At 42.6% G+C, this 26,797-nt stretch overlaps 1 protein-coding gene and 1 long non-coding RNA gene across 2 annotated transcripts in view; one reads left to right on the top strand and one right to left on the bottom strand.

Moving 5' to 3' along the window:
- The window catches only part of CLYBL (citrate lyase beta like), a 164,993-nt gene extending 145,912 nt beyond the window's left edge, over window positions 1-19,081 (top strand). The window contains exons 7-9 of the mRNA XM_030950586.1: window positions 3,004-3,128; window positions 18,425-18,524; window positions 18,929-19,081. Coding sequence (XP_030806446.1) covers window positions 3,004-3,128; window positions 18,425-18,520 — 221 coding nt within the window. The 3' untranslated portion in view covers window positions 18,521-18,524; window positions 18,929-19,081. The remainder of the gene's footprint in view (window positions 1-3,003; window positions 3,129-18,424; window positions 18,525-18,928) is intronic.
- The window catches only part of LOC115904843, a 77,811-nt gene that overhangs the window by 31,740 nt on the left and 19,274 nt on the right, over window positions 1-26,797 (bottom strand). The window lies entirely within an intron of this gene.

The raw sequence follows: 26,797 nt of genomic DNA, 5'->3' as shown, positions 1-26,797 counted from the left end.
TATAAAGCAGTAGTATGCACATTATATTTGCCACTGACAGTCCTCTGATAATGTAAAAATATTGAAATGTCAACCTAATAACAAATTCAAAATGTGCAATTCTTCTAATTTTTAAATATAAGATCCCACCCTGCTACTTTTTTAATAAAGAATCAAAATTATTGAAATCAACAGAACTGAAATTAACTGAGTCTTGCAAATTGCTCTCATAGTTGGAGAACACTCACTTATTTGCATGAACAGGGCTGAACTCACCATCCTCAAAAGGATGCAAATCCAAAATATTTAGCTAAGTTGTATGTCCTTAGATGTCCCCATATGAGGCCAGTAAAATTGCCCTTAATGTAATCAAACAGGCAAAATAATATAATGAAGAATTTACCAGGCATTTAAATATTATTGCAAACCTCACTGCTTATTGCAGCCAAGTTTTCTTCTCCAATTATCTTAAAATCAGCCTGATTTTCCTTCAGTGAGTGTATAAACATAAAATCAAATGTTTTCAAATGTAATCCAGCCAAATTAATAGTCCTTTAATATTTATATTTATTTAAAATTTTATATTTATATATCCATAGACATCCATCAAGATGTTTTGCACTATAGGTAGCTGTGGACTTTAAATCAGCGTGTTACCTATACAAATGAGCATAGGTTTTAGGAATGTTTGTGTAAAAAATTAGGTAAACCTTGCCATAAGCTTTAACAGCTGACTTAGACATTATAAAAAGTCCTGTGCTACATGCTGAGAGAGCAGATATAAGTACGAAACAGTCTAGGTGTCCTCTCCTTTTCAGTCTTTTGTAGGAGACTAAAATGACACCATCATACAGTTACCTAAAAGACTTGACAAGTATTGATTTAAAACACAATATATCAAGTGGTACTGTAAAAAGGATTTCGTGGTCATAAATTTTAATGTCTTCCAATTTTGCACTCTCTCAGTAACTTGTCAATAACAACAATTCTGTTTAAAATATTTACTTCGTTCCTGCATGGCATTATGTCTGTAATACAGTTATTTGGATAGGTAGTCTGTGATAAAAATCAACCGAGTGCTATAAATCAAAAGTTAGATTACATTCTCCCTAAATTGTTCAGTAATGTTTTAGTGATTAAAAGCATAGTTTACTACTATAGATATCTTTATCAAAAGCAAGTCTTTTTACAGAAATGTTTTACACTTTTAAAAAGTCATGTATGTGTATTTTTAATACAAATTTTAATTTTGTTATAATTAGAGATTGACTTCAAATATAATTTAAAATATATTCAACATTTTTTTCACAAAGTTAAGCTCCTTAGGATTTTTTAAGAAATTGTTGTACACACTTCAATTTTGGAGTTAATGGTTTAGCTATGGAGAATTTGTTGTATTACAAATAAGGAACATAATCAGCTTATTAATTATGATATTTTATTAAAATTACTAAAAAACCTCTGAGTAGACTTAAGATAAAACACGTTAGTTTAAAATAATTATTTATGTCATTTCTTTCAAAAATTGTGGTTCTTAATGGGGTTTAAATTTTTACCTATATTTAAGGTATTTTAAAAATAGTTGTGATATTGAAATTTCAAACTAATATTTGCATGCCTGTAAAATCACAAACTAAACGTTGTTCAAGAAGAAATAAAATTGAGCTACTTGTGGCATTCTAGCAAAGGAATGTAGCAACACTAAAGCACTACAATTTCTTTGCTCATTTTATTAAGTAGAGTTTCTTTGTACTCCAGGTTACACTCAGACCCAATGCAGCCTGATGAAAGTAATCCAGGGATTTTTGCAGGGGTTATTTCATGGAAAATAGGTGCATTCCTGCACTCAGGCATGAGACTTCTCACATCCAGTGATGGGCTGGGTGAAGTGCAGGGAACCTCCTTGGGTCCTGACACTTCCAGCTTGTCCTGGCAAAGTGCAAAACTCTCGCTGGCACAAGAGGCTGCGGCGGCGGGGCTGTGGGAGCCTCGGTCTGCAGGGCACTGCTCACTTGCTGGCAGCTTTGCGGCATCAGGCTCACCCCTCTAACTAGTTTTGTTTTCTGGCACCGAGGAGAGGCATTTCCTCCGAAGGAAGCTGGGAGTTACGGTAGCCTCCCTTTATTAGGGCACCTTAAAAGCAAACCACAGAGATCCCACCGGTCTGTGAAATTCCCATAGAAATGAACTAATAACGCCAAACGCCTCACTTTTTAAAGTGTCAAACAAATTAGACATGTATTTGTTTTAAGGTAGCTAAATTCAATCACAGATTAAAAGGGATTATGTGGCTGTCTATTCACGTTAGAAAATCTCTAGTGAAAAAGACAACATCTATTTTTATTTTCTTAACTTATGTTTATACAAGAAAGGATTTAAAAAACTGTTTCATAAAGCCTCAGGGCACTGCTGGTGGTTGTTTGCTATACCAGTGACTAAATAAATATTGCAGCCTACCTGCAACTACCAATAATTGCAGCAACAACAATTTAAACAACATTGGGGATTATATGATGCTAAACCAATACTGAGAATTTAGGGAATGATCCTTAGGGTACTGGAAACTTTTCAGCCCTACAGATCTCTTTCCATCTTCTTCATATCTCATTTTCTGAACACACTTTAATACAACTTATTTAAGAGTGGCTGCAGTTGTTATTTATATAGTCAAATTCAGAGGTGCATTATACTTAATTGTTATTGACTGCTCAAGACAAACAGTTGCACCTGAAATGACTGAGAGAAGATGTATGGATCAAAATGGGGAGGGAGGAGAAAGAATCGTGGGTTCTTTCAAACTATACTGAATGCAAGCATAGCACAAGATATTCTTACTTTTAGAATAATCTGCCAAAAAGCTATCTGCCTGTTTTCCAGTTTTAAAAATAAAATAAACCAAGCAAAATAATTAGTTAGAGAGCAAGAAAGTCTGCAAGGCATATGAGAGCCTCAAGTGGTTGGAACATTTTGCTTGAACATCTGTTTGTCGATGCATGATTCTGGTGTTATTAATCTTCTTTGTAGGTAAGCAGGTGATTCACCCCAACCAAATTGCTGTTGTCCAGGAACAGTTCTCTCCGAGCCCTGAAAAAATAAAGTGGGCACAAGAACTGATATCTGCTTTTGAAGAACATCAGCGATTAGGCAAGGTAAATATTTTGTTAATATGCCATAGTGGAACCAAATTTGAATAATATTTAAGATTCTATTAGAAAGGTCGGTGATGGCTCTTTGCTTTTATCTTACAAAGTGCTGTAACTGAGAGTATTGCTTGTGAAATCTGTCTCTGGATAGTGGATATTATAAATTTATCACTTCCCAATGTATTTAGAAATAGAATGGCTATCTTTTTCCTTCCTCCCCATTTTAACTTTGATTATGCAGCCTTTTGAGTACCTGCAAGTGTCTACAGCACTAGAGAATTAAAACTGCTTCTCCATTATGCTGCATAATCACAGTGTTACTGTCAGAGGAAAATATTTGCAACAAAAAGTGAGGCAGCCTGGCAGAGGACTCAGGCTGCTTGCACAGACATCATTTATGGAAAGAAATAAATGCATTAGGAAGCCTTTGGTTTCTAAAATAATCTCTGCATTGGTTGACCTGTTTCACTTTTGGGGGTTTGATCCCTCAAACATGCCCAGGAGTAATTGAATGTACTTTTGAGTGAAACTGCTTGCAGATTGTGGTTCTTAATCATTAAAAATGGGAATGTTTTATGTGCATTTGTACCAATTGCTGGACCTGAATTTTGGATAGAGGAGAAAGCAAATTAACACTAGAATATGATTGTTCCTAATTTAGTGCATCATTGAGTCTCACGTTTCCTGCTCTGTGGGTTTCTGCTATGTAAATATTGCGGTGGTGATGCACAATCTGTCTCCACTTTGTGCCAGTAATACTTAAATTAGGGGTCGCCTGAAGGAAGATTTTATGCTAGTTGCGGCATTGTCAGTTAATTATCTTAAAGGTTATTTGCTATAATCCAGTTTGCCTCTTTTTGAAAGAAAAAAAAAAGTTGCAGCCAAACATGTTTATCTTAGTCTTAGCCAAGCCTGGGCTAGTTAAAAACGAAAGTCCCAATGTCAGAATGGGTGGGAATGGTTCACATGTGCTTGTGAGGCGTTCAAGTAGGAGACAAATCCCTCCGGTCGAGAAGTTCACCTATAACACTGTGCATAGGGTCTCATTTCACTGGTGCCATATAAATGTTTTCTGCACATTTTTTCCACTTTCTAGTGGGTTAGAAAAAATTGGGATGTCTGCCTTCCCTGTTCCCCTGCATTTGTGATGCTATGGATGTTGTGCATTAAAACGCTGCAAAGGTCAAAACAGATATTATGCTTTCTTCTCAGAGTTAAAATGTGACAAGGTATTTGCTGTTGCTCTGCCCTTCTCCTTGCTGGGCTATTGCATCCCCTTTGTGGTACCTGGCTGTTTCCAGCACAGCCATGACTATGCTTTTTGGGTGCTGTCCAGAGCAGTGATTTCAGGGTCCCTATTAGGATGGTGTATGACTGGATCTCTTTGTTCTCTCCACCTCAATTTTGAAATGTAGCTCTCTTCATGCAAGCAATATAGAAATAAAAAAATATGTGACTGGTTTTGCCCATTATTCCGATTTACGAGGCTTGGCTCCCTCACAAAAGGCATCGTTACAAACATACTGCTGGTGCAAATGTGTAGGCAGGTACATGCAGCAAGAAAAAAAGTCAAACGACTTACTCAGCCAAATATTTTTTATGATGTGCTTAACATTATTCATTCAGCTGAATTTAGTGTCAGAAACTCATCTAAGGAACACCTCTGTCATATGAACAGTCAGCTAGGAGACTGGACCAAATTTAACTCTAGTCCCAGTATCACACAATCATTAAGCCAAAAATGTTAAATATTGGATAATTTAATGTTAGGCAAGCATTAGTCTTTAAATTTATTTTGAAACTGCTATTTTACTGACATAATGCTGAGATTTTTTGTTTATATCAGCCATTTGAGGTGGGGGGGAGTTTATTTGGGTTTGGGGAATTTTTTTCCTCTTCATTAATGCTTTTAAAACATATTATAAGCTTCTGTAATCAGCTCCAAGAGCAAATTTGCTGAGAGTTTGTGGTGCAGGCTATTTTTTTAACCAACCAGGTTGCATGCTTCATATATTTTTTGCATGTAGCCATCTATCAATAAAAAAGGACTGGCAGGTTAATATGTGAACTTCTGGATCTTGTAGCACTGTCGTATTACTGAATTTTATAACACAATTGTAAAAATAGCTTTCCATGTAATGCTGGAAACTCATTAACTGAGTTTCTAATTTGCTGTTATGACTGTGTCAGTGAGAAGAGCTTGGACATTCTGATTACTTAATTTTTTTTCCAAAGCAAACATATCTCACAGAGGGATCCTCTCTCTCCACATCCTAACGACATGCTAAAATGTGAGTAATAACTCTTCCCCTACCACCTCCTGGCAAATGCTCCACACAGCGGTTTCAGTAATCCTCGTGTCCTAATGAAACACCTCTTCTGTTTTCCTTTCCCTTTTATTATATTAAAGTGTTCATGTCAGTAGGACTAAAAATATAGCTGTGGTTAATATGGTTGAGACTTGCATGGTTTTACCATGTTATTAATCAAAGTTGAAAGCCTGGAAAAATAAATGTGAGGGATTTGTGCAGCTGTTTGTGTGGTAGATAAGTTACTGCTCGGGAGTCTCTGGGATCATAGTTTGCTATTAATGTGGTTTAAAGTTTGATGCCTTTAGTTAACAATATTTTACATTAAAATACAGTAATAAGCTTTTATAATCTATTCTGATTTGAGACCTACAATTACCATAATAATCTTCTTTTGAAAGAAGGCTGAACCAGGCTACTTCATCCTGGACACTGAAAAGCTTTGACATAGTAGCCCCCAAATGTGAGTACTGAGGTCAGGAAAAATTAGGATCTCACATGAGCACTGTGGAATTAGAGATGCTATGGCAGTGTCCAAACAGAAGGAAATTAGACAGCTAACCAGCTAGCCAGGAGTATTTGGGCTTGCCTTCTGGAGATAGTCCTGTTTGAGGAGTTGCTTTGGTTTGGTTTCTAGGTTGTTTTGCCTGTGGGGCTGTTTTTTACATTTCTAATCCAACTTTAAAATGGCATGTCCAGGAAATAAATGGTAATGTTGTATTTTGGACAAGTAGAAACAAATGTTGAAAAAGTACATTTTGTATTTTATTCAACTGTTTAAGTGTTCTCTTTTGTCTAAAACTTTGAGATCTAAAACTGAAACATACTTAAAAAGAAGAGTGTTATTTCCAGGTCATTTCAATATTTTTCCAGTAGAACTGCATTACTAGGGGATATGATTTTCAAAATTACAATATTCATCCTAAAGAAAGCAGGTATAGCTGTCAGAAAGTCTAAATATAAGATAGATGTCAGAGTGCTCAAAAATAAAAAAAGCAGGGTGATAAACATAATTCCAGTAGTCTAAAGGACAGTTTCTGATTGAAATTTCTAAAGCATTTGTACTACATTAAACAGGGAAGTGATCTTATAAATACAGATAAACTGAATCTGAGGGAGTAGAGTTAGTGGGAGAAGTTATTAGCCTATTTTAAGAAAAATATCTGATTTCTAACAATGAGGACATAGCAGTCTTTACTATTTAGGTAACTCCTGAATTTACATTACCAGTACATTGGATACAGGACTGTATCTCTTCTATAAGCAGTTAGTGTTTATATATGACAAAAATGTAAGACATTGAAAACATTGAAAATGCATTTTAAGACATTCAAAGTGTAAAATACATCAGGCACAATATCATTATTGGAATTGAATCTTCTCAAATTGCCTTACTTTGAAATAAAATTCAAATATAAGAAGATGCAGAAGAATAAAGTAAAAGGTTGATTACACATTTATCTCACATACTAATTTACAAATGCTTTCAAAGCATCCACATATTAAACTAGGGAATAACTGAATGCTGCTGCTAAGGTCATCTGTCAGGTAAGGATTATTTAGAGTTAAGGTAAGTCTATCACAAATCCAAGTTGTAATAGGGGATGAATATTGAAATCCCATAGAGCAAATCAAAATAAATATTTGTGTATCGCACATACAAATGCACAGAGTGCTTCTAAGAAGACCTTTAGCATATGTTTCTTGCATTATATTCTATGCCATTGTATATCGTGTTCCCAGCAGCTGAGGAATAATATATGTGAACTCCAGCAATTTGGCAAACTATACCGCTTCATTTACGGCCCTTTCCAGGATTATGAAAAATCTTAGGAATGCATTTATTTACACAGCATCAACCCAACAAAGGAATGGAAATTTCCAGCAGTGGCTCTCTTATAATGCTCTTTGTTTAGGAAAAGCTACCCCAAGCCACTGTATCTTAGAGACGATGCGCCCTCGTGCTTCGGCCAGCTCCAGCTCCCACTGCCTTACAGGGAGGTCTGCCCCGACTTTCTTCCCCCTCCTGGCTGTGCCATGGACCCCAGGAGGGCTCCCCAGCCAAGTGGGATCCACCCTTTCTCAATCCAGCTCATGGTTGCCAGGAAAGTGGGACCATGTCCAAGAGATGCCTCTTGGAAGGGATGCACAGAAGCATCCCTCTGGCATGGGGCTGTATCAAACCCCATCAATCCACAGGGATTATATTGCACCTTACAGGGCATTATATCTCGGGGCTTTATGTAGAGCTGGGAATGAGGGAGCAGCCCAGGCCCCCACTCCCCTTGCCCAGGACAGACTGCTGAGTTTTGAGGTGCCACCAGCCAAGCTGGATCTCATCCCAGGGCGGCAGTGGCAGCACAGGGTATCTCTGTGTGTGCACAGGGCTCCCTCTGAGAGCACAGGACATGTGCTGTCCTTTATGTTCATTAGACAATGTGTATTCCTTCCTCTGCAAAGTGGGGGATTCAGGAATTTGTGATAAATTGCCACCTTTAAGGAGCACTAGCCTTAAGAAGTCTAGGCTCAGGTGCACCTCTATGCAAAGATGAAGAGCGCTAGTGGGATTTAAGCATGGGTCATGGTTATGTTGTTTGTCTTTTTAAAAAGTGGCCAAATTACATTTTAATGTCAAAACTGAGATCGAGAGAGCTCATATTAGTACTCAAAATTTCCCTATACACTTTTAGTATTTGAAAAATGCTTTATAAATGTGTTCTGTGTCATGGTTGAAGGCTTTTCTCTTAGAAAGATCCATCTGGGGTGGATTTTGAACCTCTACAATAGAGCAGAAGGGGCCGTATTAGCTAATTGCTTGTGCTATACTGGTTCCTACATTGGTGCAATCAGTCCTGAGGGAGTTATGCCAGGTGGGGAGAAAAGGAGACAGATTTTACTACACGGGGCTGCAAAAGCTTCTAAGCAGGACAGAAACTCATACAAAACCATTTTCTTGCCAGCTTCTGCCCTTTCCACTCCCCAGCAGGCATTCAGTGGCTCTTAATCTGTTTTCCTCCACTCATTAAAGACCTGTGTCCAAAACACAGAGGGAGAAGGGCTCGGATGGCACACTGCTGTTTCCCGCGGGGAGAAGTTTCACCATGAGCCGGGAGCAGGATGGATCTGTGCCCCTCCATAGCCTTTCCACCCGGAGGTAGCCCCTGGAGGAGGCAGCTGCTCCTGCCCAGGGGACACAGGCCCTGCAGAGGATGGCAGCTCCCTGGGCTCCTCCTCAGCAAGGCACGACTCCCCCATCGTTGTCTGCTCGAGGAGGTAAACGCAGGGTGAGCTGCTTTTGGAAGGGCCATGCTGTGTCGGCACATTCCCAGGGCAGACACTGCTTTGCTATGAGCGTGGAGTGGGAAGACACCCAACACTGCAGACACCTGCCCACCATCGTGCCAAAACCTGCTCTGCACCAAGCAGCACACCAAGGCAGCTACCCACCTCCAAAATCCCTGTTTAAAAAGCATTAACGAGTGCTCATGAGCCTCATTTCAATTTCCAAAGCAGGCTCTAACTAGAGAGGTAATGTTCTGACCAGATGGCTCTTTTTAAGCCTTACTGAGGGAATTCAGAAGCTTGTACGGCCAAAATATTGTTTCAGTTAATTTAAGTAGCAGCAATCTTGCTGCCTTTTCACTCCTCTCTGTGCTAGCCAGCTTTTTCAGGGACCTGGAGTGGCTGTCTGCAAAAGCTCTGTCGGTTGAAATGGAGAATCACAGTAAAAAATGGCTGTTCAATCCTATTCAGAAAATGAATCTGAAATTAGAAAAAACACAGAATACAAAAATATGAGCAATTCCATGCTTGTTGGCAGAACAAGCCTCACTATTTTTATTTTCCTCAACTCCATTGTATTTTACAGCTACCTTTCCCTTCAGTATCAAATGCTGTCTGTGTGCTTTGTAGTCATTTACTTTCAGATTGCATTTTCTAGTTTATATTTAACAAACTGCTTCCACGACTATAAACCTCAAGTTAATTCCAAATTACTAAATGAAGGTCATCTGAGGATCCTAAAGCCTTAATATCAGTTACTTTTCACTTTTCCATGTAATAACCATGATGCTCACTAGGGAGAAAAAATGCATGGTTGGATAGGCTGTTTGTCCAGGAAGCTGCTTTTGTGCTATAAAATAAAGATTTGCTTGGCAGCAGCAAGTGTGCTCTCTAGGATTCTTCCGTTCCCAATACAGTATGAGACAGACAATGAAAACCAGTGGAGGGTATTCCTGATTTCTAGAACTTTCCTCCGCTTCTTTAGTGTTTTTCCTTCCTGCTCTAGAGGAGCACACAGGAAGGCAGCAACCACAATAAGAAGGTAACTAAAAAAAATGCAAAGACAGCAATAAAAAACCCTCCTATCTGCCTTTCATTCAGGGATGTTAAATAGATTTTTTGCTCAGGCAGAGGGAGAGGCTTTGGTGGCCTGAGGAGTTTCTGGCGCTGGACCAAGCAGCAACCCCAGGCCCACCGCAGCTGAAAGCGCTGTCCCTGGTGGTTCAGGGAGCTCGGGGGACTGTAAGATGGAAAAACAGCTTGTCTGGCTCACACAGCAGGGCAAAACCCTTATATATGGGCTGGAAACAGTACTGCCAGGTGGAGAAGAAATGAAGGACCTTGTAGGTCCTTGTTCTTCATCTTTCCTGCCCCACTGTGGACTTGAAGGATCACAAAGTCCTTTCTACCTGTTGAGCTTTAGAAAGGGTTTCTTCTGTCAGAGTTCTTGCACTGCTGCTCAGGAGTTATTTGAGGCAAAAATCAATCTCTATTTCATGTGGCTGTTGCTCTTTCTTTCTTGACCTTTTGTGTCCTTCCATCTGCTCCTAGAGGCAGAAGCCTATCTCAAACAAACAGGCCTGCTTCTGGCTTTACAAACCGATTTATCCTCTGAACTCACTGACTACTTCTACTCCAGTGGAAGATTACACTGACAAAAAGAAACAAACGGTAGCGATTTCTAATGTTTTCTACATATCAGCAAAAAGGCTACAACTTAATGGTGATGATACTTTGCAGAATTCCCTCCCTATGCACACTTCAACAGATCAGAGACCCACTGAGCATCTCCTCTTGCCAAGAAGATGTCTTTAACAAACTTTTTCAGGGATCAATTCTTTTCCCAAAGATTTTCTGTACAAGTGTCTTTCCATCCATAATCTTGTTACAGAAAAGGAGTGAATGTGAAAAGGTCCAGAGCCCAAAAAGCTTTGTCCATACAGCTCACTGCCTGTGAAGTCTTCAGTTTGTCATATGTGACTGCACTGGTTATTTGGGCATTTCTACCTACTGCAAAGACACTTAAAGAAAGCCAGAGTTATGTGTGAGCCTGCTCTGAAGGCAGGACAGGCCTGAGCAGAGAAGAGAGAGAGGCATTATCTTGTCACAGCCTGGAACATACTCTCAGTTGACCCAGATTTCACTGAACACCTCCTAGCAGCTCACTAACCTTTGGAAGTTCATTATGAGAAGGTAGAATCATGACCCAGCTCTTTATGACAGCTCTTTGGCTATGACTTGCAGAAGAAAAAAAAATTAATTAAACCTGCATTCAGCACCATCACAGCTGTTAGCTCTTGACTTCCCCAAAAATATGGTCTCAACCTTCTGTTTCAAGAGAAATCATTCCTTTGTACTGAGGATAATCACTCCTCCCCCAGGCACAGACCCAACGCCATTTGCTGTGACCAGGCTCCTCTTCTCCTTTGTTCATTACCTGTAAGCAAATCCAAGCGTTCTTTTTAAGCCCCAAAGCAAAGACTTCCAAATTTCCTCTGCAGGGAGTCACTCAAACAACGTGTGTTTTCATTAATCCCAGGGGAATTATCTTCATGAATGCCATGCTTTTTAGGGGGAGCTTTTGCCATCCACCTGCTCCTTTCCCTCCTCAGAAGACCAAATCTGCCCTGGTTGCAGAACACAAAACTCTTATTGCTTTAACAGCTAATATTGTACAGGATTAGAGGTAATGTTCTCAGACCCAAGCAGATTTTAGTGCATTTATTCCTTGTAGTTTTGGGGTGTGCAAAAAGTCATAACTAGATCTTTGTGTTTCAGAGGTGGGTGAGACACTGAACTACCATGGAAAGAACTCATGTCTCTCAGATAACTGTGGATCAAAGATTTCCTGTGTCTGTGGACTTGAGGCCGTTTGTCTGTATGGGTTAGGAGGTACACAAGGTTTGCCCTGGCCAGCTGGCATCGCCCCTTCTGCTCATTTCCATTTAGCCTGGCACTGCCCGCGAGTGCCAACACAGGTCACCGGGGCTGGAAGGGCACTTACATAATTACTCACTTACACAAAGGCTCTATTCACACCAGCCTCTGGCCCATGCTGTTAGAGCAGTGTGGGAGCTGTGTTAGACTCACGACATCTCCTAATGATCAAGGGGATGGAGGAGAGAAGGGTGGCTGTCTTGTTGGTTCCCTTATGCCCATTTCCCCCATGTCCTAGGTACACATCCCCTCCAAAGACAGCCCAGTAGGACTAGACTGCCACACACTCTGCAGGGATTTGGTCTGCAAAGGAAAGTATTGCAAAACTGTTGAGGAAAGTATTTGGAAAAAAACCCAGTGTCCCAGCCCCCAGTGGGACACTGTTTCTAACTGTGTGACAGCAGAGTAGTGTCTGAGGACCTCCCCTAGCTTGTGAGGCTGTCATACAGTCAGTAGTACCTTGTGCAGTGGAAGAGGCATTTTGGGCAATTTCACAAGCATCACATAATCCCTATTTTAGACCCATACTTAATTCAAAATTCAGCAGTAGGTGATTTCTTGTCCATATTGCTGTTTCCTGGCACATTATCTTGTCTTGCTTTTCCTTTTTTTCCACTGGCCTAACTACCCAGAGTATCCCCCATGCCAAAGCCTTACCTACTCCCAGGACCCCCTAGCACATTCAAGCCTGCCGTCTAAGTACCCTGACTAGATTCCCAGAGTAAGCTGCCTTTGGAAGAGTCAGCTGTCTCAGAGAGACCTAGGACAGCCCATGCACACACACAGCAAATTAACCTAGCACTATTAGTTAAATTCCAAATTAACCTAGCAGTATTAGTTATATTCTTTCATCTGATGCAGGACCATTGGGTTTTTCTTTCTGCCTCAGACAAGACATGATCTTCATGTAACCTATATAAATATCTTTGAGAAAATCCTGGCAACTGTCACATGGGAGTTTAAGTTGTTGTCTACATGTATGACGAAATCAAGGCATAAAATCAAAGGTATATCAGTAAAGGCTGGACAATGATTGAGTGGAACCACAGCAGTGGTTCCAAAAAGAGAGCACAGAGATGTCAAAACCGATGCTTGTGCTTGGAGTCCCATCTGCCAACAGACAGGGAGCCAGCAGACATTTTGGAATTTACAGGAGTTATTTGGTTCTTCAAAATTTACATCCTTTCTTATTTTCTTACATACTTTTGCATTCAATTTTCATATTCGGTACCAATGCAGGTGATTAATAGATTACAGTGGTCTAGGAACTGAGGGTGCCGTAACCCTCTTAGTGAGCTCATTGCAGTCATTGGGATGGATGCGGTTAGAGGCACAGGTAACCACAGATAGAGCAAATACTGAGGAAAAAGCTGCAAGCATTGGCAGGTGCAGGAGTACATCTAATTCTTCTGTATTGCCAGCCAAAGGGGACTAGCTTGTCTCATCACTGTCCCACATGTCCCAGAACAATTATTGTTTGACTTTAATTAACACAAGTACTTCCATACACAACTCAGAGATAATTGTGTCACATTACTAAGAGGTGCCTTGAATGTTCTGTATCATGATAGTTTTACTCTGCTTATTTCTCTCCTTAATCCAGCAGTACATAAAGAAATAAAATATGGTGAGAGTAAAACCTCGTGTAACATTGTGTATCATATAAAAAGGTTTCAGTACAGATGAAGAAGTATAAAACTTTACATTCTCTGATCTTATGGAAAAATATAAGGGTACCTCACTTGCCATCCTGTCCATCCCCTGTGTAGTCAAAGTCAACACAGTTCCATATTTAACACAATTCCATTATACCCGTGGTAAACACTAGCACCTGTATAATTTCTTCCCTTCTCCTGGTTCCACCAGAGAATACTGATCCCAAGACAACACTGAAATAATGGACCTTGAATCCTGTCCATTTAACTTCTAGAAAGATAAAAACCTTCTTGCCACTAAAAACCAGTATTACTCTGGTTATGAAATGGTCTTACAGATTTACCAAACTCTTAACCACTCCCGAAAGTTTCACAAAGTAAATGTTCCCAAATACGGGAGAGACACACACAAAAAGAGGAGGTCTTCATGTTCTAGGAAACACTGCATTAATGTGTTCATCTTTTGCCATGGCAAATGACAGACCAACACTGAGACTCTGTGACTTGATACATGCAATTTCTTATAGATAAAGGAAATTTTTAAGGATGACATAACAAGATGACATATAGACAACAAGAGCCATCTTCAATATTCATGGCAGCATGCGGCCAGGGTTGAATTCTAAGTTGTCAAAGAAGAACCCTCAATTACGTATTGAACTTTGCCAGGTCTGAGCTGTGCTGGAGTGGCTGCATTTATCTAAGAGGAAGTTCATATGATACAAGTATAAAATCTGCCAGACTTGTGTGTTACAAAGTTTGGTTCTGCATCTCTTCAGTGTCTCCATAACGACCTGGAAATTTGTTGCATTTGTTATTCTTATTCCATAACTGATTTGCCCTCCTGTATCACAAGCCTGTATCTTCATGTCCTGACCTGTGAAAATGACTGTTCTCTGTCAGCTATGACTTATGGCTTCTCTTGCCTGTAGGCTGGATCCTTGCATTACTTGGAGCTGACCATTGTCAATTTCCATTTTTCCAAGATTATCATTTGCCATTTCCTCTGAGGGAAAACAAAAACCAACAACAACAGCAAAAAAACCCCACTAACAGCTGTCTATGATTTTAATTCAGTTGCAGTTGTTTTCTATATTTCTATATAAATCTTTTTTTCCCATCCTCACAGCACTTTAGGATATACTGACATTTGAAGTAGAGCTGTTAAGGCCTTACTCAGCCTGGCCTGCATCTTGCATAAATTGCTGTTATTTTTCAAAAATGTTACTACTGTCCTAATAGAGCATTAAATGTCACTGTGAATAATGCTTCATGCCAGAAGGAAAAACCTTGAGTCTTTCCTTGCTTGTCACTCAGTTGGGAAGGACTTTTAGATAGTGTGAAGGATGACCCAAACAGGGAACACTGCCCATTCACTTTCTTCCTTGATTCCTCCTTGGGAGTCTGCCCTGCCAGAGCTGTAGAGCCATCAGGCTGAGGGAGCACAGACATTTTGTATTTACAAACCCTTCTGCTGTGTTGTGCTGCCTTCACAGCTGTGCAGTGTGCAGCAGCCAAAGTGCCCTTACAGCTCCCTTACACTGCAGACCAAAGTCACCCTATTTCTCACAGGGCTTTGCCTTCAGCACATTCTCTGTGTGGCTGCATGGAGGATGGCACTGAATCGGCCCAGCAGAATCTGTGCTGTGTCACTTTAAACAGGGGCACACAGATCTGTCTTTGGCCCACAAACCTGCCCATTCCTCAGTAGGGCTGCACTTCCAGACTGCTGTCTGGTGAGTGCCACACTTGTCCTCCATTCCCCCACTTCTCATCCCAGCTGAGTTATTTGCATCCAGGTATTGTCACCCAGAAGCTGTGCCCATCATCTGCGGCTCTGCCTCCTGGATGCTCCTCTTCCCCACTTCTCCATCAGCCTCCACCGGGAGAGACTGTCTCTTCCCAAGGCAGGTCTGACACATTTGATTAGCCTGATGGCAGAGTCCCTTTACAGGTTTCTGAAAAGGCTCCCTCTGAATGATTTATATGATTGCATGGTGAGCAAGAACCACAGCCACCAAATGGGATGGGGGCAAATCCCAGCCTTGCTTTACCCACCTGCCATTGTTCCTGCTTATGCTGCAAGCTTCCTTAAGAGCAGGCCCTTGGTCCCATAGCAGAACTACTGGAAATCTAAGTACAGACTGGAAGTGTGAGATTGTTGAGAAAATTAGCTAAAAACAAAATTTAGATCTATGGCTAAATTAATCCCCAGATTAATGCTATCAAAGCAAATGGTGTTTATAGAAAGTCTTGTTTTCTTTATATTCATGTGAGAGAAAATCAAAAGAATGCTAGAGGCAAATTTCGTCTAGCAGAATTGGAAAAGAGAGCATGGGGACAAAGCCGTAATTACTGGTATTTCCTATCTGTTGAAACCTGTGGGTGCAAAGAGAGTCAGTGAATAGGGTATATTCAATGGCATTAAAATTAGTTTCTTTTTCTGGACTTTAGCTCAACACTGCAAATTAGCAGGGGGAAAATAAGCCTCAGAGTGAACAGGCAGAGAAGCCAACTTCATGTTACCCTTTGCTGCTAGGGAAAAAAAAAGGCATTTTTTTCCTTCAAGAATTCAAATTCCTAGCAACCCGCTGTACAGCTGCACACTGACAAGCAGGAAATGTACTGTGTTTCTCATGTGGTTCAGTGTTTGTGTGTCCATGTACACACCATTATCCTGTTTTCCTTTTAAACATATTACTTTAATGAAGAGAGGACAAGCTTGCTGTTTAATTAACTCCTGGTTTATAAAGAAGACATTCTGGCCCAGATTCATCGTGGTATAGCTTAGGTACCTGCAGGGGTATCTGACCTTAGATCATTCTGTGTCTAGTCAGTGGAAGGGTTGAGACCCTCCCAGCCATGGTTTGGACCACCAAAGACCAGAACTGACATTGCTAGGCACCCATCTCTTTCTGCAAACCATTGCAGGTACTTAGGATAGCTGTACTCCTAAATCAGCCTTTCACAGAGCTAGGAAGGATGATTTGAGGCTTCAACATATTTCTACTTATGACTGTCATCCCACATGCAAATTTCTTCTGTAAGCAATAGCTGTTACTGAATTAGCTTTACTCTATTTTGTCCCTGAATTAGCTGTTACTGAATAGGCATTACTGATGCCTACAGAAAAAAAAAGGACAGGTAAAGGATGTTTTTCTTACAGTTAAAAAAAATCTACCTTGCAGTTTGTGATCACAGCATAGACCTGAATTATTTCAAATAAGTCCTATGTCATAAAATGTTTACTTAGTTCCTATTTTTTCCCACAACAGTTAATAAATTTAATAGTTTGAGACTGCATTTTCTTTAAAGATTTAAAAATATAATTGGAAACTTCAGAGATGTAACTATAATTAGAAGTGGTATATTATTAATAGTATAAATAATAATAATACTGATGTTGGTGTTGGGGTGTGGTAGGGTTGATTGTTTGCTCAGTACACAAAAAAATTCAACTTGAAGTACCAACCCTTGAGTATCTGTCAGTACCATTCTCCAAACCTACCTGAAATATTGCAAATTATAGTAGGAAAATCTACTTTGAATAAAATAATCGTTTTTACTGTTATGTTTTCAATGGCTTTAATGCAGCCTGCTCTTACATGCAAGAATATTGATTTGTGTTAGATTACTATTTAAGGTGGATTTTTGTCTTAATTATTCCAGAACATGATTTAGTATTTAATTAATACTGCTTCAGTTTAGCTAGATATGCCACTGGAGTGACATATTTCCTAAATATTTTTGTAAATGGGTTATATTTTCACTTTACTTACTGGAGTCCTCTATTTAATAATTATCAAGCCTCAAATAAAAGCCAGAAAAAGGTTTGTTCTCCTGTGCATTTTTCTCACTGCTCATGCACATGTGCTGCTGTGGACTGTACCTTGCTCTTGATTAGCCTTGCGCACTGTCAAACCCAAGGCCAGCCTGTGATCCCATTTCAGTTGCAGCAGGACATTAAAAGGGTGTGCAGTGCTTCTCAGAGCCACCCTCTGCACTGCTGGGGCTCAGCTCTGAGTTCTTCAGGGAAGAGATTGCACCTTTGCACTCGGATTTTTGGGTTGGTTATTTGATTGTTTTTTTTTTAATGCATCAAGCTACTGTTAGAATTGCAAATAAGATTTTTTTTTGTCTGTTGAACTTCAGCATGTCTTAATGCAGTGTTTTATCTTCCAAATCTTACCTCAGAGACACATGGGGATTAAAGCATCTAAGGGAACAAGTCAGGTTTGGCACTATTTAAAGCATATGTCTTCTGTTTAAGATTTAACTATGATTCATAGTTAATTGTTTTAAACTTGTCACCATGGTACGAACAAAAAATCCTTAGGAATTCAAAGTGACTTTTGAAACCTGTCCTGACTCTCAGATTGCCACTGCTGAGGTGCACAGAGTAGCTCTGCATCCATTTGGGGAAATTCCCCGTGTGTGGTGCTCAGGAGGGCTTTACCTTGGCTCCAGAGGAGATTTGGGCACTGTTATTGTGCCACCCACTTGGTTATTTCAGCTTTCATCCCAGTCCCTGGCCCTCAGCACAGGCCCAGCCTATCTTTAGCACTGGAGACCTGATGGAGAGGTGCAGCAGCAGCAGCACAACCTCGCAAACCCCTGAGTCAAGAAAAGTTCCCTCCACCCCCACAAACACCCACTGCTGTTTGCTGACCAAGGAAACTTCTGGCTTTGCCCTCTGTCTGCAGGCAGTTTCCCACTGGCCCTGTGGCACAGCCCTGGCTGGATGCTGGATGGTGATGCCGGAGGTGGGGAACAGAGCTGCCCCCAGGTGTGGGGGGTGCCAGCCCCTCTCCCCAGCAGGCACACACGGCCTCACTGCTCTTGGCCCTCAGTGTTTGCCAGCTAGAGAGGCTGAAACAGGCCAGCTGCACCCTGGGCTTCTCTTGTCTCTCTCTTTTTGCCTCCCCTTTGGAGAGCTTGTTGCTCTTCACATTTCTTTAAATGCACTCGCCCTGTCTCGATGAGTTTGTCTCCTAAAACTTCTTCAGGATTACTGAGGGAGATGATGTTTCCTGGCAAACAGATGTGTTTGTAAAGGACCAGACACGCCAACTACAATTGCCAAAGGTGTCTCAGGAAGTTCATATTCTCTCTTTTCCAGGGAGCGTTTACTTTCCGCGGGAGCATGATCGACATGCCATTACTGAAGCAGGCACAGAACATTGTTACACTTGCCACAGCCATCAAGAAAAAATGAGTTGGTAAATGAAGCTCTCGCCATGGGGCTCCAGAAGCTGTTTTAAAAGATGACTGTAATACTTTGGGGAAGGGGAAGGGGGGAGTAAAATTAAAGATGTCAGGCTTAAACAGAAATTCATTTCCATTTTGCAGATCTGTCATAGTTTGCTTGCTGGAATTGCTAATTACTAAAACTATTCCCAACTCAAACCACTGCCCACTGCTGCATGGCCCATGTTCTACTCATAGCCTGCAATGAAGTTGCATCATCAAATCAGTGACATCACAGTAATTACTGAAAATGTGGGAGTATGACTTCACTGAAGGAGAAAGGCAAAACATGAGCCCTGAGCTCTGTTGAAAGAGAAGATAGAAACTAATTCAATTCTTTCTATTTCTTTCTGTGCTTCTTCCTGCCCTGATGCAGAACTCCTGGCAGAAAGGAGAAAGCCTCGAATAATTATGCACCAGTTGAAATAACTGCGATGAAAATCTTTACCCTGTGTGAGCTTTGCCTTCCCCCCACACTGCCCTTCTGTAAGTGTGCAACAGCCATTAAAAATAATGCTCCAACAATGCAGGACTCTTGACTTTCTTCTCTTTTTTTGAAGCAGTCTCTATTCAGAGAGTTTCCTCCTGGAAGCGTCCAGCCCGGGAAGGGTTGGACGGCAATAAACTTGTAGTTTTTGGAGACACAATGCAGCAGAACTTGTGCATATGGTCTCGAGTCAGATTTACATCACATTAGGGATACGGCTACAGATCATGTGGGCTGTGTGGTTAACGGGCTTAGTAAAGCTGTTTTGAAGAGGTTAACCCAGCTTGTAGTAAGGGTAAATAAACATAACAACCAGGCATTGTCCTCTATTCAGCATGTACTCTTATATGGAGGGCTAAAGGGTATTGAAGCTGCAGAGGATCAACTTGTGGTTGCCAGAGGACTCCAATGAAGTTTGAAACACCAACAATCAGAGATTTTGTTTCTGTTCCTCATTAAATCATGAGCTTTTGTGCTCAGACTATGAACGACTGTTCTTTAAGAAATTAACAGAATGGGAAGTTTTAAACTATGCACGAACCTTTTCATGACCTACACAGCAGCAATGCTGCTGCACTTAGACAAACACCGCGGGGAAGGCTGTTCTGTTTATTTAAAATTGTAAATAGAAAACAGTTGTTTTTTAGTTTCATTTCTCACCACCTCCATGGCCATTTCACGTACGGAGCCACAGTGCCTTATTCCTCCCGTTTCCCAGCTTAGTGTGTTTCCCCTCCGTCTCCGAGCAGAGATTTCACTTATTTGGGGTTATTTTTGGTTTAATTAAGGGGAGACGAAAAGGGGGGTGGGAGAACCCCACCATCGGGCCCGCGTGGGAGCAGCGAGGGGAGGGAGCGCGGGGACGGCGGGAGCGCCTCTCCGCGGCTCCCCCGGGAACGGCGGGGCCCGGCCCGGCAGCGGGAGCGGGAGAGCCGCTCAGCCCCGTCCTGCTCGGCCGGCGCGGGCGGAGAGCCCCCCGCAGCCCCTGCGCCGAGTCGGGGATGAGCAGCCAGGGCCGACCCCCCCTCTCCCCCTCCGCCCCCCGGGTCCCGTTCCAGGCGCTGCCGGGGCATCCCTTACAGCGCGGGGACCTCCGGGCTAATCTGATTAATTAAAGACTACCTGCTTGTATTGCAGCTCCCCCTCATCCCCGCGCGTTTCAGGACACCCTCCGTTATTAATTCCAGGCTGGCTAAAATATGGGCAGCGCTATTAAAACATTATCAGAACTAATGAGAAACGATTACTTAGGAGATGAGCTGGGACGAGCCGTGGCCGGGCACGCGTGTCGCCCTCCCCGCAGATTGCGTTAATAAATCATCAGGTGCGCGGCAAGGCGGCGGCGGGGCCTGGCGCGGGGCGCGGAGAATAAGATATATGAGATAAGGGTTGTTTGGGCTTGGTTTTTTTGTTGTGGCCTGGGGGTTTTTTTCCTTTTTTTTGGGGGGCGCATAATTTTTACATTAATCTCAATAGGACGCGTGTGGTGTAGATGGTTTTATTCCCTTAATACCTCGCAGGAAGAGGGATCGGGGGGGAGGGAGGAGTAGGATGAGGACGATTTCAAAATTAATGTCTTCATTGTTTTACCGGAGTCTGAGTGGCCAGGCTGAGCCGCCCGCGGGAGCTGCGCGGGGCGCCCCGGACCCGCACCCACGGCTCGCCCGGCGCCGCCTCCCGCCCGGCAAACAGAAGGGATGGGAATACACTCTCCCGAAGTGTTTCCGCGCCCCCTCCCTCCTCCGCAGCTGACTGCTGAAGGAACTTCCTGACCCGTACTCGGAGAAACCGAATATGCAAATAAAATGCTGGATATATTCCGATTTTTCCTTAAATTTCCCTGACGCCCATCCCTCCAGCGGAAAAACCCGCTTCCTTTTAACAGCCTTAACGATTTTTTGCTTCATCAAAAATAAAATCCGATTTATTTGGCTTTTCCGTTTACTTTCCGAAGCTTTCCGTGATTTTCCGGCTTTATTCTTCTCCTCTTTCTTTCTTTTTCTTTCTCTCTTTTTCTTTCCCGCCTGGTGGTAGGCAAGCAATTGATGAAACAAAACAGATTATAAGATTAGCAGCAGGATTTTGTGCATATTAATGATAGGGAAGGGCACCGAATGGGTTTGTAATTGCAGATCTTGCGCTTGGGATTGGGAACTGTAGCCCTGCTACAGCAAAGACCCCCCTGTGAGGTTTTCACATTGGAACTTAGGGGAAAAGTGAAAAAGTAATTACCAGAGCACAACACTGAAATGTTAAAGCACTTATTCTTTCTTTCAGCGTTCTGTTTTAAAGGGGAAACGGGCAAAATGGAAAATAAATTGCTTTCAAATAAGTAGGTTAGCACCTGAATGCTGGTGCGCATTTTCCCGGCTTTTTTTTTTTTTTTTTTTTTTTTTTTTTTCCTTCTTCTTCTTCCTTTTTTTTTTTATCCCCGAATTCTAGCAATTATTTAGCCGGGCATTGCCGACCATCCAAGCAGCAGAAAAGGGGGAAGGGAGGGCAGGGAGACCTCGGGAACACAGGGGTACTGCGCTTGTGAGGTTTGAAGCAAATATCTCCAGGAAAACTCTTCAAAGCTGCGGTTGGAAATTTAGTGGGATTTTTCTGGAGCGTTGGGTTGTTTTTTGTTTTGTTTTGGTTTTTTTTTTCTTTTGCTTGGTTTTGGTTTGGCGGGAGTTTTTTTGTTTTGCGATCGGGACTTAAAAGGAAAAAAGATTGTTTTGGTTTTCTCTTCGACACGAACATCAAACAGTATTTTAGCAAGGGATGCATTTCACAACCACAAATCCCTTACAGGAACGGCGTATTCCTCGCAATATCGACAAGTAACCTGACACTGAATTTTAACTCTTATTAAGGGTTTCTCCTTGTTTCTTAAGCTGCTTCAACTCCCTCTGAGTTTACTCTTGCTGAACTCCGGATCTTTGCGTTTCAAACCCAGCGCTCCTTCACTGACTTTTCTAATCCTTCTCTCCCGTGATTAACGGCCAGAGATGGTTTAGCTTTAATGGCACCTACTCGCGCTTATTGTTTTAATTCTGTTTTCAACGGAAAATCAATGTATCTGGTGGAAATTAGGCTTTGAAAACTTTTTTTTTACAAGCCAATAAAACGGAGAATCTGCTCCTCGGGCAGTAATTCCTGATTTTGAATTGGAGAAGGAGGAGGGGTGGGGAGGGGGGAAACCAACTTTGACTGCATTTCATCCATCCCATCCCTCCAACCCTCTTCTCCCACTTTCACCTCCCTGGGGTGCAGAGCACAGCAAAGTCCCGAGGCAGGGCAAGTTTATAACAACTGATGTAAAGGTTAAAAAGTGGGAAGAAGGGAATGAAAGCTCGTGCGGGCAAGTCCACGATCTTCTCTTTTTCCCCATCGCTGCGGCTGCGGAGCGCGCACTCCCCGGAGGGAGCCCCGGGGAGCAGCGCCCGGCGGGACAGGGGGAGCACTGCGGGTGGCTTTGGGGGGCTCGGGTGGCTTTGGGGTGCTGGCCCTTGCACTACGAGGTGCCCCGCAGACGGGAGGGGTGTCCTGCCCGCTCGGAGCTGAGACGCGCTGCCCGGGCGGCAGCAGGGAACTCCCGGAGCGCTCCGCGCTGCCCCGGGACCGCCGGGCTGCGGCCGCGGGACCGGGCGTGGGACGGACGGACGGACGGACGGACGGACGGACAGACGGACGGACGGATGGTCAGTCCGCAGGGACCAGAACTGTCCCATGACTTCCTGGGCTGCTGCCAGGAGCGCTGGACGCAGAGGAGAAAGGGAAGAGGAAGGAAGGCAGAAGGAGGAGGAGGTGATTTAATCACATTCATTACTCTGCCACAAAAACGGCCTCCTCCAGCCACCCTCAGAGCCGCAGCATCCCTTCAGTGGGGACCAGGGTGCCATGGAAAGGCCACCTGCAGAGTGGTACACACACACACTCACACACACTCACACTCACACACTCACACACACACTCACACACTCACACACACACTCACACACACACACACACACACACACACACACACACACACACACACACACACACACACACACACACACACACACACACACACACACACACACACACACACACACACACACACACACACACACACTCACACACACACACACACACACACACACACACACACACACACACACACACACACACACACACTCACACACACACACACACACACACACACACACACACTCACACACTCACACACTCTCCAGCGTGGCACCAACGGTGCCCGCAAGGGACAGCACAGAAATTCGCGCTCTCCATTTCCATCACACCTTCCCTCTCCCTCACCATCCATCCCCACTTGGGTCCCTCATGATGTTCCTCAAACCTCCCTTTGCCTCCCAGCACTGGGTGTCCCTCATGGGAACAGAATGGGGGCTTTCCCACTCACCCTGGGGTGCAAGGAATGGGATGCACAGTGGAAATGTCCTGCATATGCCCACAAGTCAAGCAGGGGAGAGATCAGACAGCCTCACTGTGTTTAGGGTTATTGCTTCCCCAATTCATTCTGAAGCTCCCAAAATGTGATATCAAAGCCAGAACCATAAGGTGATGCTCAGAATGATGTCTTCAGAAGTGCAAGAGGCCCTGTTTCTAAATCTGTTGTAGGTGCCCACTGCCTGCTGGCAGCATTTGAAACTGATCATCCTGATGAGAATGAGGAGTAATAAATGCCTATGCTACCTTCTTGGGCCTCTGTAATTTAAAGTGTGACTCCATGTAGCTTTGGATCTTATGTTTAGAATTTTGTTCCTACTTCTTCTAGTGCTGCTAATGGTATTAAAGTTGTGCTGTCAAGCACAAACACCAGTTAAGAACTTTCTGAGCTGAAGCTTGCTGAAGGTAAAATCCTTGTCTCCGTGTGACTAATGCCTGCAATAACCTAGAATTTATGGCACATGTTCAAGCTGCTGGGAAGACCTAGCCTAGGCTTCCAGATACCTGACTTCCTTCCTGGACTGCTTTTGCAGTAGTCCCTAATACATTAAGTAGTGTTTGTGCTTGTCTGTTGCTCTATGGGATGCCACTGGAAGTGCTTTGTGTTAACTCTCCATGTCCTGCTCTTCCTTAAAATGTAGCCTAGATACCGTCAGTGGTGCATGTATCTCTGCAAATCTGACCATCACTGACAGCCCTGCCTCCAGATTTGTCACCAAGAGGCTTCTGCTTGTACAACACAGGATTAAATACTTGCAAAATGAGAGGGAAACCAGTGGCAGTGGATGTGAAAAGGCTGCCTGGTTATGTCACTGGTGTTACTGAGAGCACAGGCCAGGGGAAAAGCCACTTCCACCCTCCTCAATCATCAGCACCTGGGTCACCAGTGAAGAGTTTGTGTTTTGTTGTGACCTACTGGAGGAAGGTCCCCCAGCTCTGTGGTACTTGGTGGGAGTGCAGGGAAGAGCCTTGGTCTCAGCCCATGAGATGCCTCAAGAGGAGCTCACCCTGCAGGGGCTGCCCATCCCTGCCTGCCCTGTGTGGCTTCTGGGACGCTGGTGAAAGCTACCTGCTCATTTGAAAGCATTCAGGCACTTTCAGCTCCACATCATGACTCTGCTCAGAGACCACTTAAAACATGCAGTAGGGAGAGAGATCTGTTGCTTTCTTTTCAATCAGTTTTGAAAAAAACAGTTCCTCCTGAAAGAAAAGGCCAGTCCTGTGCTAATGGCAAACCCTCTATTGGTGCAGTTCTGAGGTTTTGCAAAGAGCTGCAAAATGGAGAGGCAAGCTGTGTTAACTTTCTTCACCATATGGACTAGTTGGTGTCTAACATTTTGTTGAATATTAAGAATATGCCATCATTTACAGAAAAAGACAAGCAGTAAATTCAGTAATAAAAAGTAAATATGTCTCTACATTGTGGCTATGATAAGAATTCTTTGTTTAATGTTTAATAAGCATTTTTTAAAGTGGGTATGTGAGGGTGATGTGTACAGCACACATTTACTGACAAAGCCTAAGGAAATAAGTGTGTCTTTGTGCCTAGGTTTTCCTAAAGCATGCATGTTCCTGAGTATAAGCAGACAGAGAAAATTGGAAGGCTGTCTCATTTCATGTGGAGGGAAGATGTAAAGACATGTGCTTGGTTCCTGGCCTTGCTCCCCCATCACTGACATCAGTTTGTGTCAAGTTTACCAAAAAACCCTGCTGCTGTAACACTCCATTTGAGAGGCAGGGGGGAAAAGAATAATAAACTTTTTTTTTTTAATTGCTTCCCTTGTTATAAATTAGCATGCATTGGGCTAATTTTTTTCCATGAACAAAAGCACAATTGACTACAATTGCCTAAGCAAGGCTTAGGCAAAAGTAGGAAGGGAGTTCTGAGCCTCAAGGCTCCCCTGTGTATTGAACCTGAGCAGGGGGAGGTCTTGTCTGTGCCCAGAAGTTGAAGGGCACCGAGAGCTACAACAAAACAATAGGGATTTTTATGTTTCACTGACTGTTTTTGCAGCTGCATCTTCCCCCCTCCTCCTCTCCCCCCATTATTTCATATGAGAACCAAGTATGGAAATAGAAGCCATGGCTTTCCCTCTGGATACAGTCAATGTGCATAAAACCAGGGCAGACATCAGCAGAGAGCTAAGGTTGGTTATAACTCAGCATTATGGGCAAAAGCAGAAATTGTTTTTTGCTTCTACACCATATTTCATGTCTGCCATCACAGAAGTAAGCACAGGGCTGAAGCCCAACTGCATTGTGAGTTCAATGTGCTCCTCTTTGCATCACTGAGGTTCCTAATGGCATTTGAAGAGAAGCTGGCAGAACCCACTGAGTTCTGGCTTTACATGTCCCCTTCCATGCTTACCTCCCATTCAGCCCTAGAATATCTGGCAAACCAGCTTTTCCCATGGCAAAAGCTCATCTGAGGGGATTTTTGTCCAGAGCTGTCTGTGGAAGCCCTTATGCTGCTTCTCCTCTGGTGCACCCAGTTAGCAGCCTGAACAAAAACCAAGTAAAAGTAGATGGGCATATAAAACAGCTTGCAAAGCAGATGTTAACAGAGATGTGGCCAAAGGGGTGGGGCAATTACTGCTAGAGAGTGGCTGAGAAAGGGTGGAGGAATGGGGGTGGAGAGGACAGATGCCTATTCCCTCATACCCTGCAATGGAGCCATCCCTTGTTCTCAGCATCTGTGAGCATCTTCACGATTTGTAAAACAAGAAAGAATCCAATTGAAGGCCAGTTGCACAATGAGATGAGTTGCTATAGAAAAGATATGAAGTTTCTCTAGAAAAGGCAGGTAAGGCAAGCATTTGCCACAGGGCCTTCATGAGGGGGTAGACTAGGTGTCTGCCTGAGGTCTTTTCTAGGAATTTTTTATACTGTAGCAAATCTTTGATGCTATAAAATGTACAGGGATGGAACAAAACAAAAGGATAAAGAGGACTCTTAAAAAATGAACAAGGAAGGAATAGAAAATTTACTTTCTTACCCCTATATTTTTTCAAGATGTTCTTGCATCTTGGTTTGCTGCCTAGATAGTTACACTAATGAACAGCTTCTCCCTTTCAAAAAATTCTTTCTTTCTTCTTTCTTTCTTTCTTTCTTTCTTTCTTTCTTTCTTTCTTTCTTTCTTTCTTTTTCTTTTCTTTCTTTCTTTCTTTCTTTCTTTTCTTTCTTTTCTTTCTTTCTTTTCTTTCTTCCTTCCTTCTTCCTTCCTTCCTTCCTTCCTTCTTTCTTCCTTCCTTCCTTCCTTCCTTTCTTCCTTCCTTCCTTCTTCTTCCTTCCTTCCTTCCTTCCCTT

Source organism: Camarhynchus parvulus, chromosome 1, assembly GCF_901933205.1.
Source record: "Camarhynchus parvulus chromosome 1, STF_HiC, whole genome shotgun sequence".
NCBI lineage: Eukaryota > Metazoa > Chordata > Aves > Passeriformes > Thraupidae > Camarhynchus > Camarhynchus parvulus.
This window is presented reverse-complemented; position numbering and strand designations above follow the sequence as displayed.